General features: G+C 43.1%; 1 protein-coding gene across 1 annotated transcript in view; it reads right to left on the bottom strand.

Moving 5' to 3' along the window:
- gse1b (Gse1 coiled-coil protein b) overlaps window positions 1-12,051 on the bottom strand; it is a 167,125-nt gene that overhangs the window by 108,233 nt on the left and 46,841 nt on the right. The window contains exon 2 of the mRNA XM_004539394.6: window positions 8,546-8,684. Within this exon, the coding sequence (XP_004539451.2) occupies window positions 8,546-8,684 (139 nt within the window). The remainder of the gene's footprint in view (window positions 1-8,545; window positions 8,685-12,051) is intronic.

Here is a 12,051-nt window from a genome sequence, read left to right as displayed (position 1 = left end):
GAGCATCTCATTTTTTCTCATTAGGGGAACTCATCTGAGCTCAGAGGATAAAAGGAGGACTGATAGCCGGTCTTTCTCTTTCACTCCATCTCTCCTCTTTCTCTTTTTCTCCTACTGTGCACATGCCACCTAATTAATTACACCCTACCATTGCATTGCTACAACAACCACTGCCGTCTAATTAACAGCAAGCCTCAATCATGACCCCACTTCTAGGGTTCTGGATCTGTTTGTGTGCGTGAGGTAGAGAGGTGGAGGAGGAGTACTGTAAATGTGTGATACGCTGTAGGGAGGATGGCAAAAAACAGCAGGCAAAAGAGAGAGAGGGAGAGAAGGGTAGGTTGATTAAAATTTAAGATGAAGAAAGAAACAAATGGATGACACATAGCTTGCAAGAAGCGGTGAGAAGAGCTTAGTTAAGACAAACCATTAATAAGAAGACAATTATTTAAATATGACAGATGCTCAAAAGAAGAGAGCAGAGATGGGGCAAGATAGATGGCACATCTCCTCCCCAGTCCCAGCTGGATTTTATCAAGCAGACTGGAGCCAGCGAGGTTGGTGGGGAGTTCCAACTGTGGCGCGTTTCACCCCGGATACGTCACTACCAATCCCCCTTGAGCCTGCATGAGCCTGGCCAGGCCTTGGTGCTGCTTAAGCTTGCCAGGCCAGGCTCATCGGCTCCTACCGGCCCAAACACACTCATACTGATTTTATCAGAGAGAAGAATAGAGCGAGGCAGACACTCAACACACATCAGCTGTACAAGCTGCAAACCACATATGCTACATGTAACGTCCCTGTGGTTTAATGGTCTCCAAAAAGAGATGAAGAGAGAGACGAAGAGGGCGGCAGCTGTAATTTGTTTAGTGTATGTGAATCGATTAGAGTTAGGGTCGTATTATTCTTCTCCCACGTCACACACAAGAGAACTGAAGCCCAGTGGAGCAATCAAGGGCTTAAATGGAGTTATGCGCACACACAAACACAAACCCTGGTTTCCCGAGTGTCTTCTAAACAGTTTATGCAGAACATGAGGCCATACGTATGGTAAATGAGAGGTGAAAAAAAAAACCCACCCCAGAAACTGATGAGGGGGGCCACACCGGATGTAAATGATACACTAATGGGAAAATACAGTTAAATGTAGATAACCAACAGATAAAAATGACACCATAATTAATATTAAGGTGTCAACCTCGCTTTATTAATAGTGTTAAAGCCATTTTGAAGAGCCAAGTAGACTTTTCTTGTAATTACATCCAGACATATCTAGTGTTGCTCCCAAAAAACGTTTGTGCCTCATATTACATCGTAAAAAAGATCCATGCAGTTATTTCATACATGTTGCTTATTTCAGTTTATTATACAATAATTATTATATAATAATAATGCAATGAAAGCTAATATTAATTTTAAGAATTTTTTATGTTTATATAGTATTTATGTGAAAGAAACCTGGACAGGATAATTTAATATAGTTTATGTATTATGTATTTTACCATTTTAATATTAGCATAAGTGCAGTCAAAAGGAAATGCTCATGAGAAAGCAGAGGTGGATATGATATTATCTTGTCAATAACATTTTGACAAATGCAAAATAATAAAATAACACAATATAATAAAGTCATATTAAATATTTAATCAAACTCACTTACATTACGTACATTACACGTTTACATTTTTACTCTTGGGCACCATTATAAGACGAGTTTACAGTCTTTCTTTATTTTCATGTACAGAGTCGTATAAAGGCGAAAACGTGACACGTATATAGTTTCACTAGAACAACATAAATGGAAGATATAGAGGAGGATAGGAGAGGGAGGAAGAAGGAGAGAAAGTGAAACAGAATGTACTAGTAATGGGCCAACGGCAGAGAGGAGAGGCCATGTTCGCTGTCAGCCATTAACATGGCCAGGACTAAATTATTCACTGCACTCTGTCACCTTACACAAGCCTGGGCTAACACAGACTAAAGAGGGCTGTGTGCGTATGTGTGTGCATGTGGGTGTGTGAGAGTGTGCGTGTGAATGAACTGTGGCTGGCAGGAGGTGGAAGGGAAGGATTCCTTTAAAGAAGGGGCTCTGTAATGCCATCCTGTGGCTAGAAGAAGAAAGACTATGTACGAGCTTTTTCAATTAGAGGGAGCACACCTACACAAGCATTCGCAACCATACACCAGATCAAGAACACACCTTTATGTTACTCTGAAAAATGTGCATGCAAATAATATACAAGTGCTAACCTTCTCTTGCCCTTTGAGTGTACGACAAGCACACGCAAATACATAAACATGCAAGCACAAACACCGCAAGCAAAAACATTTAAAAAAGACACGAAAGAACAGAGAACTGTTTTGTGTAGAGGAAGCTGATTTCCATATAGCCTGCTGGTTTACTAAGGAACAGGAGAGGGTGGTTAGGAAAAGCAGCTGGGCAAACAATACAACCTCACCTGGAGTCATTTATATGGATTGCTTGTGTGTCTGTGCCCGTTTGTGTGCGTTATGCCTATGTGTGTGAGGGTTTGTGTGTTTGGTTGTTATGTCGAGAGGGGTGTCTCCTGTTGCTGCTCTTCTTCATCATGTTCCTGAAAGTGCCGTTGGCAAGGAAACCGGGGAGAGAGAGAGCAAGCGCGAGACACATGAGAGACAAGTCAAGGAGCACAGTTTCGGGTAAGAGCAAGACAAAATGGGGAACAAAAGGCAGACAAATGAGAGAGGAAAAATAAAAGCAGAAGATCATGGCAGAGAGTGCTGGTGGTTGTTGGAGCAGCGGGGCTAGAAGAAGATGGAGGAGGGAGTTACAGAGGGGAGCCAAAGAGCATGTGACAGTGCGACCCATGCCTCCCACTGACAAGCTTTATTACAGTCCCACCTGCCGAGAGACAGCAAAAAGCACTTAGTCTCAGCCAAGTCGCCTGACAGCAGAGGACAGTTCGAAAGGAGGGAAAGAGAGAGGGATCAGAGAGTGGGAAGAAAGGAAGGAGAGAGGCTAGAAGTGGAGACATGAAGGCTGGATGGGAGAAAGGGATGATTAAAGTCATGGGGTTGCAAAAAAGGGCTGGAGAGGAAAGGTGATATAAATAAAGGTGACACACAGAGAAAAAAACATGACAAAAGCCCAAATAAAAATTAATTCAATATTGTTATTAGATGACCACCACTGGCAAAAGTACACTTTAATGAAACATTTTCATCTATAGAAAACATCCTCACTTTTTCTTGTACCCACTGTGGATTAATTCCAGCAGTGTACTTCTTTAGTTGAGCTATTACATTGCTCGATTTTCTAATTTTTCTCCCATGTTCTCGATAATGTCGGAGGGCACAGTGGTGCAAAGATGATTACTGTCACCTCGCAACAAGAAACTTTTGGGTTTGACTCCACCGACTGGCTGCGGCTCCTCTGTATCCTCCCCCTGTGCCTGTGTGGTTACTCAGCTTCACCCGAGAGTTCAAAGACATGTTGAGTTAACTGGTGATCCTGGCCATAGGTGCAAATGTGATTGAGAATGGTTGTCTGTCTCTCCGTGTTAGGCTCGGTGACCTGTCTAGAGTGTACTTCCTCCTTTTCTTGCCCTATGACAGCTGGGATAGCCTCTACAAAGCTTGCTGCCAGTTTTTAGCACATCAGGCCTAATCATGCTTGAACACCTGCTTCCTTTCTCAATGTGAGGTCAAAGGTCAGAGCCTGGAAGTCTCTCACTAAGCTGTCTTTTTTCTTCTTTTTTTTCCTGAGCTGTCTTGAACGTTGCCTGATGGCTTCCACGCTGGGCCTCCACCTCACATTAGGTGGTCTCAGTGTGTAAATATAGTATATCTTAATACATCTAAATATATTTTCTCTCAAGTCCAAAAAAGGGAATCACAATGTTGACAAGCAGTACTGGCAACAGGTTTAGTTACTTGAAGTTAAAAAACAACACTTTCAAAAACAACATAAATTTATTAATTTTTTTACTCAATAACATGGGGTTTAAGCTTTTTGGATAAAAACTGGCAATGCATTTCAACATATTGTAATTGATGTAGTTTAAGGTCATTTTAAAGCATTGCAGATCAAGCTTTACAAATCCTTTAAGACCAGCTGTGGTGAGTGGTATAATAGTAGAATATAGCAAGTGCCTGTACAAGAAAAAAGTTAAGCAAGGGACTTTCACCTTGGAGAGAAGGTGTTGAATCCCTTGTGAAGCCAAAAGTTAGCCTATCTGTTGTGAGGCAGTCAGGCAAAGAGACAGGGAGAGAAGAGAGCTGCAGAAGAGGGCATACTGGCAACAAGCTTGTTGCAGGAATAGTTGATGAAGACACTTCTTTATCACTCTTAACTGTGTCATTGTCATTGTGCAGAAAGAATGTCAGATTCCAAACATTGCCTCCCCGATGGTGTTAGGATAGCAAGGTAGGTAGGAATATTGATATATGCAGTATAGAGCTAAATATCCACCCAGAAATAACAATGCAATTTTAGATACTGCCATCATTTAGTGCATCAGCTCACATCTAATAGAGCTCCAGCCTGATGATGTATCTGCTGATGAGCTATGGCCAAGTAATGACATGCTCCGCTGCCTGTGAATCTATAGGTCTCTTCCCTAAGTCTACACTTTCAGGCTCCCAGGCTCTGGTTGGAAAACCACAGTCACTAAATCAAACCCATCCGGAGGGAAGAGGAGAGAAAGTGAGAGAGCGATGGAAAGAAAGAGACGGTGAATATGGGGGGAAAAGGGGGTCAACAGCCCGTTTCTCGGCCTTTCAGGGAAAGGAATGTGTTGGAAGGGATACAAATCAACCAGGAGTGACTGCACAATAAGGTCAGTGTGACCAGAGGAGAATCCCGACACAAATGCTCGACTTGCATATATACACGCACAGGAGCAAACACATTAAACACACAAATGCAAACACAGTGAGTGATTGAGTCGGGGCATAAGCTCATGCCCACCATGCGAGTGGCTAATAACCATGGCATGTTGCCAAACCCACTGTCTCCTCACTAATTCCCCCATGCACGCCAGCACTGGCGCCACACACTGCAGAACAGGGATCTGTTTCGCAAAAGTTCTATGATCATTACTGAATTACTCAGATACATGAATGAAAAAACATGCAACACACGCCATCCAGTTTGCAAGACCCTGAAGAAAAGATAATGAAACAAACAATGAAAACACTGTGAATTAATATTTGTTTATTGAGACTGCCTGCTCTCACTTAACACACACACACACATACACACACACAAACACACACACACACACATATCTCAATGCCCACTCTGATGGGCTGGAAAAAGAGGGCAGAGAAGTGGCACTTTGCCAAGTGTGGTGCTGCCAAGAGACTCAGTATACCCCAGTCTCCAGCGGCATTTTAATCACACACACACACAAACACACACACTTTCCCATCTGCTGTGCTTCATAGAAGCGGTGGCAAGCTTGTCACTGTCATTTGAAGTTGTTCCACCCTCCCATCCCCACAGAGGGGGACAAAAGAGAAGAAGAAAAGAGAGGGAGCCGAGGAGGGGGAGCAAGCAGTGGCATTCCTCCCCATGCTTCCTCTGTCACCCTCCAGTCGTCCTCTATTGAGCGCATTCCTTGCTACCACATCTTCAGCTCACCATCCTCTCCTTCCCCACCCCTCAGCGCCTCAGTCGTGTAACCTCTTTGCTCTCTTATTCCTTGCACTGCTCCTTACATACACATGCCGATCTGTCCACTGGACAAAAGATGGGGGAAAGTGCAGCTGTAATCATCTTCTTACAGCCGGCTTTGTTTAATGTTTGCATGTGTAGCTTACTGTGTTGTGGCATGACTGTTTGAGCAGTCAACCTGCTGTCTTCCCTAACACTCTTAATGTGGAATGTTAACCAGACACAACAAGCTCAGTCTTTCCAAGCAGATGCAAGTGGCCAAAGACTGTTAAGTACCCACCCTCTGTGCCCCAACCAGTACCCACACCCTACCTTCAGGGGTGTTCCATGCTCCCACTGTGGGTAATTGTGATTGTATTGAACTGGCCAAAAGCCAAGTGCACTCAACTGCCAAGTCTGCCAAGTCCAGCTGTGCTGTTGCGATCAAAACACACTCACAGCTCATCTCATGGCAATCAGCATGCGTAATTCCCTTGTCAAAATATACATATGTACACAACAACATGAAGGCATATGTTTCTGAATGGATTTGTTGAGTGTGAAAAGGACAGAAGGCTGCTCTGACACAGTGGAACAGAGCAGAGTAAAGGCTAACAAAGGCAGGAATCAAAGACGCTGTGAGACGGATAAATGCTCCAACAGTTGAGATAAAGAAGAGAATAGCACCACAGATTCCCACTCCATATACCCTTACTATTATATAGGCTATATAAGTCCTGCGTGTCACTCCCTCTATTAGAAATCTGTGCAGTTAGTGTAGCAGGAGGTTTACCTTTGTCCTTCCTCACCACTAACGATGTATTGACTGTGTAGTTGCTCTGAGTGGGTTGTGAAGTATTCATCAAATCAAGGGTCCACAAGCATGAAGCACATCGTGGTCAGCCCAGTTCAAACCCTCTGTTTCCTTCCATATGAGGGTTCACTGCAATGGTTTTGAGCATTTGAAATGAAAAGTGGCTCCTTCTGAAATATTTCTGACATGATGTGACCGAGCAGAGAGTGCAGACTGCAGTGGACAGTAGGAACTGTCTCAGATCATCAGTCTATCGCTATAGCGTCACTACGGTTGCTGCATGGGGACATTTAATGATTTAAACCCTACAGCCTTGTGATCATGACTGCCTGAGTACCTCTTTACTCTATTCTGTGTGAACACGGAAAGCGTGTCTTGTGTCACGTTTCTGGCCCGAGAGAAGGAAATGGGCCGTGTCATGTCAGTGTGAGCTGCAGCGCAACACGCATGATGAAGAGGGCTTAAATAACTCATGAAAACCCCGTTCTCATACCACAGTAGACCACAGGGAGGATCATTCAATGTTACGTGTGTGTCTGTAGATGTGAGGTCCCCCCCACCCCTTGTCATGACTGTTTAGCCAAGTGCCTTTGTGGTGGTGCTACAGTGTCTGTGTGTTTAGTTAGAAGGAGAGCTTTAGATGGTTTCTGTAAACGACAACAGGGCACTCGTGGCTAAACAGAAATAGCCGTGGAAAAAAGAAAGCGAGGCCTGAGCAGGAAAGAGCAAAAGAGAGAGAGAGCTGAAGAAAGCGACAGTGGAAAAGAGGAGGATGAGATAAGAAACGTACAAAACGGTGATGTTTATTAGTGTAAACATTTCCATAAATAAAAGAGAGAAGAAAAAGGGGATTTTGCATTCAGTTAAAAGGCAGTTTGGCTAAACTGATGAGAGGAGACAGCCAGCACTTTCTACATAAACACACTGAGCTCCAAACCCCTCTGTTGTGATGGCCTCCCCCAGGACATATAGTCACAATTTTTTTGTGGCTGTGCCTGCTTCATCATGACATCTTCAACCTCATTTTCCAGCATTACTTTAGCAGTCCCATCCTCTTAACCCTCGGGTCAAGCACCACTTAAATGCACTATAAAGGAGATGTGAACTGATGCAAAGCATACAATTTCAATAACTGATTGAAAAGTGTATTTGATTAATCTATCTAGAAGTAAATTTTCAAGTTAATAACAAAAAGGGTCTTTGTAAAAAAAAAAAAAGGTGGCTTTGTAGGTTTGCATTGCTGGTGATTTGGAGCAGCTGCTATAAAACAATGCACTCAAAGGATGGTGAAGAGATCAAACGCCTGGGACATTTGCAAAACAAACTGCAGACAAATCATCTTCACGTCCCATAATCTCACTCGGCAGATTGTATCGATAGATATTTGTGATGTGACACGATGGAAAAGAAGCCGTTAATGTATGACGCTTGGTGATACGTATTCTTGGTATACGGATGAGGTGAAATGGGGCTGTAAAGTGTAAAAAAGGCAGAAGTATAAGAGTACATGGTGGGACAAGCACGAAGAGAGGAAGTCAAAAGTAATTTTTGTCACTTTTGAGTGTCAGAACTGCCAAAGATCTCATTTCATTCACTCCGGGGGTCTCACCACTTCCTGTGTTGCTACATAGCAGGGTCACACAGATACCTCACACAGGAAAAAGTAAGCACAGATAAGTTGCTTACCAAGTAAAGAGTATATATTTCGAGGGTGTGGTTCATTCTAGCTGCAGAGTGTTTACTACTGAATGTTCTGAGTGACAGACTCTCGAGTAGTTCTGGCCACAGGAGACACACAGAGACAAGATCAACAAATCCAATATTAAACATATCAGTCAGTCAGATAATACTGCTAATGGCTGGAGAATGGCAAAAGGAAATTCGATTGAACTGCTTTATAGTGCAGTAAGCTCTGTAAAATCACAGTAGTGTTAAGTGAAATGCTTTGAATCACAGATCCCTGGTGCGTAAAAGACAAATAAAAGGCTTCAGTGTTTTAAGCAAAACAGAAAAACAACAAAGAGAAGCAATAGTGATGGAAATAGGGAAGACGGAAGCATAAAACCAGTGGAACAAGTGGGTTTTGCAATACTCACTGGAAAGCTGACGGTCTGCTCTTTCTGCCTCCAAGGTCAGTGGCCGAGGAGGAGTGTAGTCACCTGTAGTTTGTGAGGGCCCCGAACCTGCGTCCACTTCCTTACTGGCTCCTGCTGCAGCCTCAATCACAGTACTACCCTGAAACATAGAAAGACTGTTAGGGTACCGAGGTATAAGAGGAGTTTATTAAGTCTAAATACATTTCCTGGAATAACCATCAACAACAACTCAGTTTAAAGATTCTCCTCCTGTGAAAGTCACAATATGAGAGATGCTGTGGAAATGTTTGCAAAACATACTTGTTCTTACTTTATCAGGGCTAAAGCAGAAATACTGGTATTGTAATAAACTTTAAACAACAACAAGAGATTGATGGTGCAAATATAGCAATTAACTGCAGATCTATTTTGACTGCAAACATTTTTAGCTGCTGTCACAGCACTCAGATTTCTGCTATAAAAAGACAACAACCGAAGGGGGATGCAGCTCTGGGTGAAGAAATGTCCCTTCCCTGAAGTGACAGAGCTACAAAACAGAGAGACAGACAGACAGAATCAAAGAGCGAGACAGAGGGAGACTTTTCCTGACAGACCAAGTCTGTTTGTACGTGCTCTACTCTGCCCCCTTCCACAGCTGAAAGAGGAAAGATGGATGAGACATCAGCAGAGAGACAAGCTGACCATGAAAAGCAGAGGGAGAAGCAGAGGGTGGCTGTCAGCGAGGTGAGAGAGAAGAGTGGGAAAGACTTTAAAAAAAAAAAAGAAAAGAAAAAAAGACCGTGATGGCTCCCTCCATTGACGAGTAGCAGAGAGACAGGCAGGGGAGGTGCAGCACATCTTAAGACAAAAAGGCACCCTGGGCTTATGAAATATACATAGCTCTCAGCTGGAGACAGAGACACGGAGCGACAGAGCAGAGGAGGGCCCTGAAGACTGACGAGACTCCACTACCCCTCCTAAACACACACTGCTAAAAATAAAATACACAGACACATTCCTAATGACTTCTCATGAGGAGCCGGGGGGAGTAGTTAGAGTCTCTTTTTCCTCCTTTATTTAAGTGTGTGTGCTCGCCTGACTGACTGCATGTATTCACAGACATTTGTTGATGTTTGTGAAACATCAAGGTGCGTCAATGCTTCCTCCTACAGTTACAAGTTGAGTGGGCAAACCCAAAACGGTAAATATGACACAACAAACTGACAAGTGCTTTGGCAGTTGGCCTGTATGTAAATTCGCATACTGGTCAGGGGATTTTTTGTTAGCTCAACCGCTTCTCTCAAATCTGCCCACGGGCCTTCTTTTCAGGCCCAGACAGCTGCCTGTGCCACACTAGCAGTTAAAAACCATTTCAAATACACCTCACTTAACAATACATTCACCCTTTGTTCAAGCCAATGATTCACCTCTCCTACGCACTTTTGGTTATGGATATGCCACTGAGGTATTAGGATTCTCATCCCATTGTATTTTTGTGCACCTGTCTAACCTGCAAGAATGTCACTGGGTATTTTGACTTCTTTGCTGCTTTATTATATCTTATCTTAGCCTCTTCATCAGGCATGTTGGGTATGCTTTAAGGCTCTACACACCTTAAAAGCAAAGTAAGGGGGAGGACAGTGCAGGCAAATAGTCATGTCTGAGCCCGTGGATTAACTCTACTCCAGACAACACACACAACAAACATGCTCACGTGTTTCCTAACCTTTTCTGCCACTCACTCTCTTTCATCAGCCACTTTGGTGTCTTTTTTTCTTGTTTAAAAGGCACAAGTAAATGGCTTATTTATGAACTCCCTAAAGTGGATGTAAAACTATAAAAAAAGAAAGGAGAAGGGCACAGAGAAGCAGCTAGCAGGGCATGAACTTTTATATCTAGTCAAGGACATTAGCCTACATAATTTAATTACTCAGATATTGTTTCTTTTCTCATCCGCTAAACTGGATGGCAGGAAGCAGCACTTAAAAATCCAACCCTCAAAGAAAAAGCCAAGATAACAGGACTCATTGATGCTAATTTAGATGTTGGCATCAAAGGCTTAAAATGGCTCAGTTAGACCCAAAATATTGGGAAGCTATATATTTTCACAATGTCTTGGTGACACAACATAACCCTGTGACAGCAGCAGAAGTGCTTTCATACACAGCTATAAGCTAAGCAAAGTGTTACCTTCTCAATGACTAGCAAATAATGTAGCGATTCATGATTTGTTCTTAATCCGTTTAATGTGTTGGCATGCTGATATTTGTTAATACATATTAACTGCAAAGTGCAGCTAGGGCTAAGGAATTCTCTGTGACGCATGTCTTTGTTTGTTCCCAAGGTGTCACACAAATTGAAATGATGGGAAATTTAAGAGGAAGACAATTGATTGCACATCCAACCCAACCCAAGCAAAAGCTTAATTTATTTTTACAAAAACTACAAGTAACTACCTCTTAGTGCCTCGCCAACTCCATCAATCACTAAAACAGTAAATCTGAATCACACATTTATGCTGCATTGCCAAAAATAAGAAAGAAAAATGTGCCCGCATAAATAAAACTGATCTAAAGCTATATAACCACTCTTTCATTTGAAGAGCTGTGCCTGAGTGTGCATGCACACTTATGTTGACATATGCTTTCTGAATAGACCAGAAATAGACCAAGGCCATTTAAGATGCAAAGCAGGAGTCAGGAGGTGAAATGAGAAAGATCTACAGAGGTAGTACTAATTGAGGTTAATTCCAGAGTTCAGCATTATCTCTCTAATCGGTAAGGAGGGTGTTAGTAATGGATGATGTCACAGGACATGGAGAGAGCCTGCCAGCACAAATCACTTGCAGTGTGAAGTATAGTACGCCCTCCAAGGATCACAAGACATTAGTAGCTGAGAGCAGATCTTGATAGGCAGCTAAAGATAAACAGTCCAGAGGGTACGCAGGCTTACATGTAGAAAAGTGTGCATGCTTGTGTGCCTCTATTACTGTCTTAGAGAAAAAGGCTTTTCAGTCAAGAGAGCCACAACCTCTGCAGTTATCAGCCTGTCTTAACCGACATATCACCTGTCAGCTTCTAAACAGCGTTCACAACCTCTTGCACGCATCCACTCACCTTGTTCTAGAGTCTGTATCACTTCTTCTAAGTGAGACGCAGGGAGTGATGAGGCAACACATGTGCACATCACTCAAAAAGACATTTAGCCTTTGATAATTACTCTCTGTCTCTCTCATCCACACTCACTGTGGGCTAACTCAGGCCTCTTCGGCGAGAAGCACTTTAGTCACGTCCGCACCATCAATACTTAAACCCTGCACAACATCTGCAGTTCAGCACCTTCCAGATTCATTAAGGAGGAGGACTGGGGGGGGGGGGGGACCAAAAGGATACGTCAATAAGCAAAGCTGGTGTGCGCACATTTGTGTGTGTGTGTCACCAGGGTGCAGGGCCATCCTTAAGCACTGCTGACAGTCTAGACAGGAAATACACTTGAGGATGTCAATAAGTTAGTCAGCAGGAATGACG

Source organism: Maylandia zebra, linkage group LG1 (genome assembly GCF_041146795.1).
Source record: "Maylandia zebra isolate NMK-2024a linkage group LG1, Mzebra_GT3a, whole genome shotgun sequence".
Lineage (NCBI taxonomy): Eukaryota > Metazoa > Chordata > Actinopteri > Cichliformes > Cichlidae > Maylandia > Maylandia zebra.
This window is presented reverse-complemented; position numbering and strand designations above follow the sequence as displayed.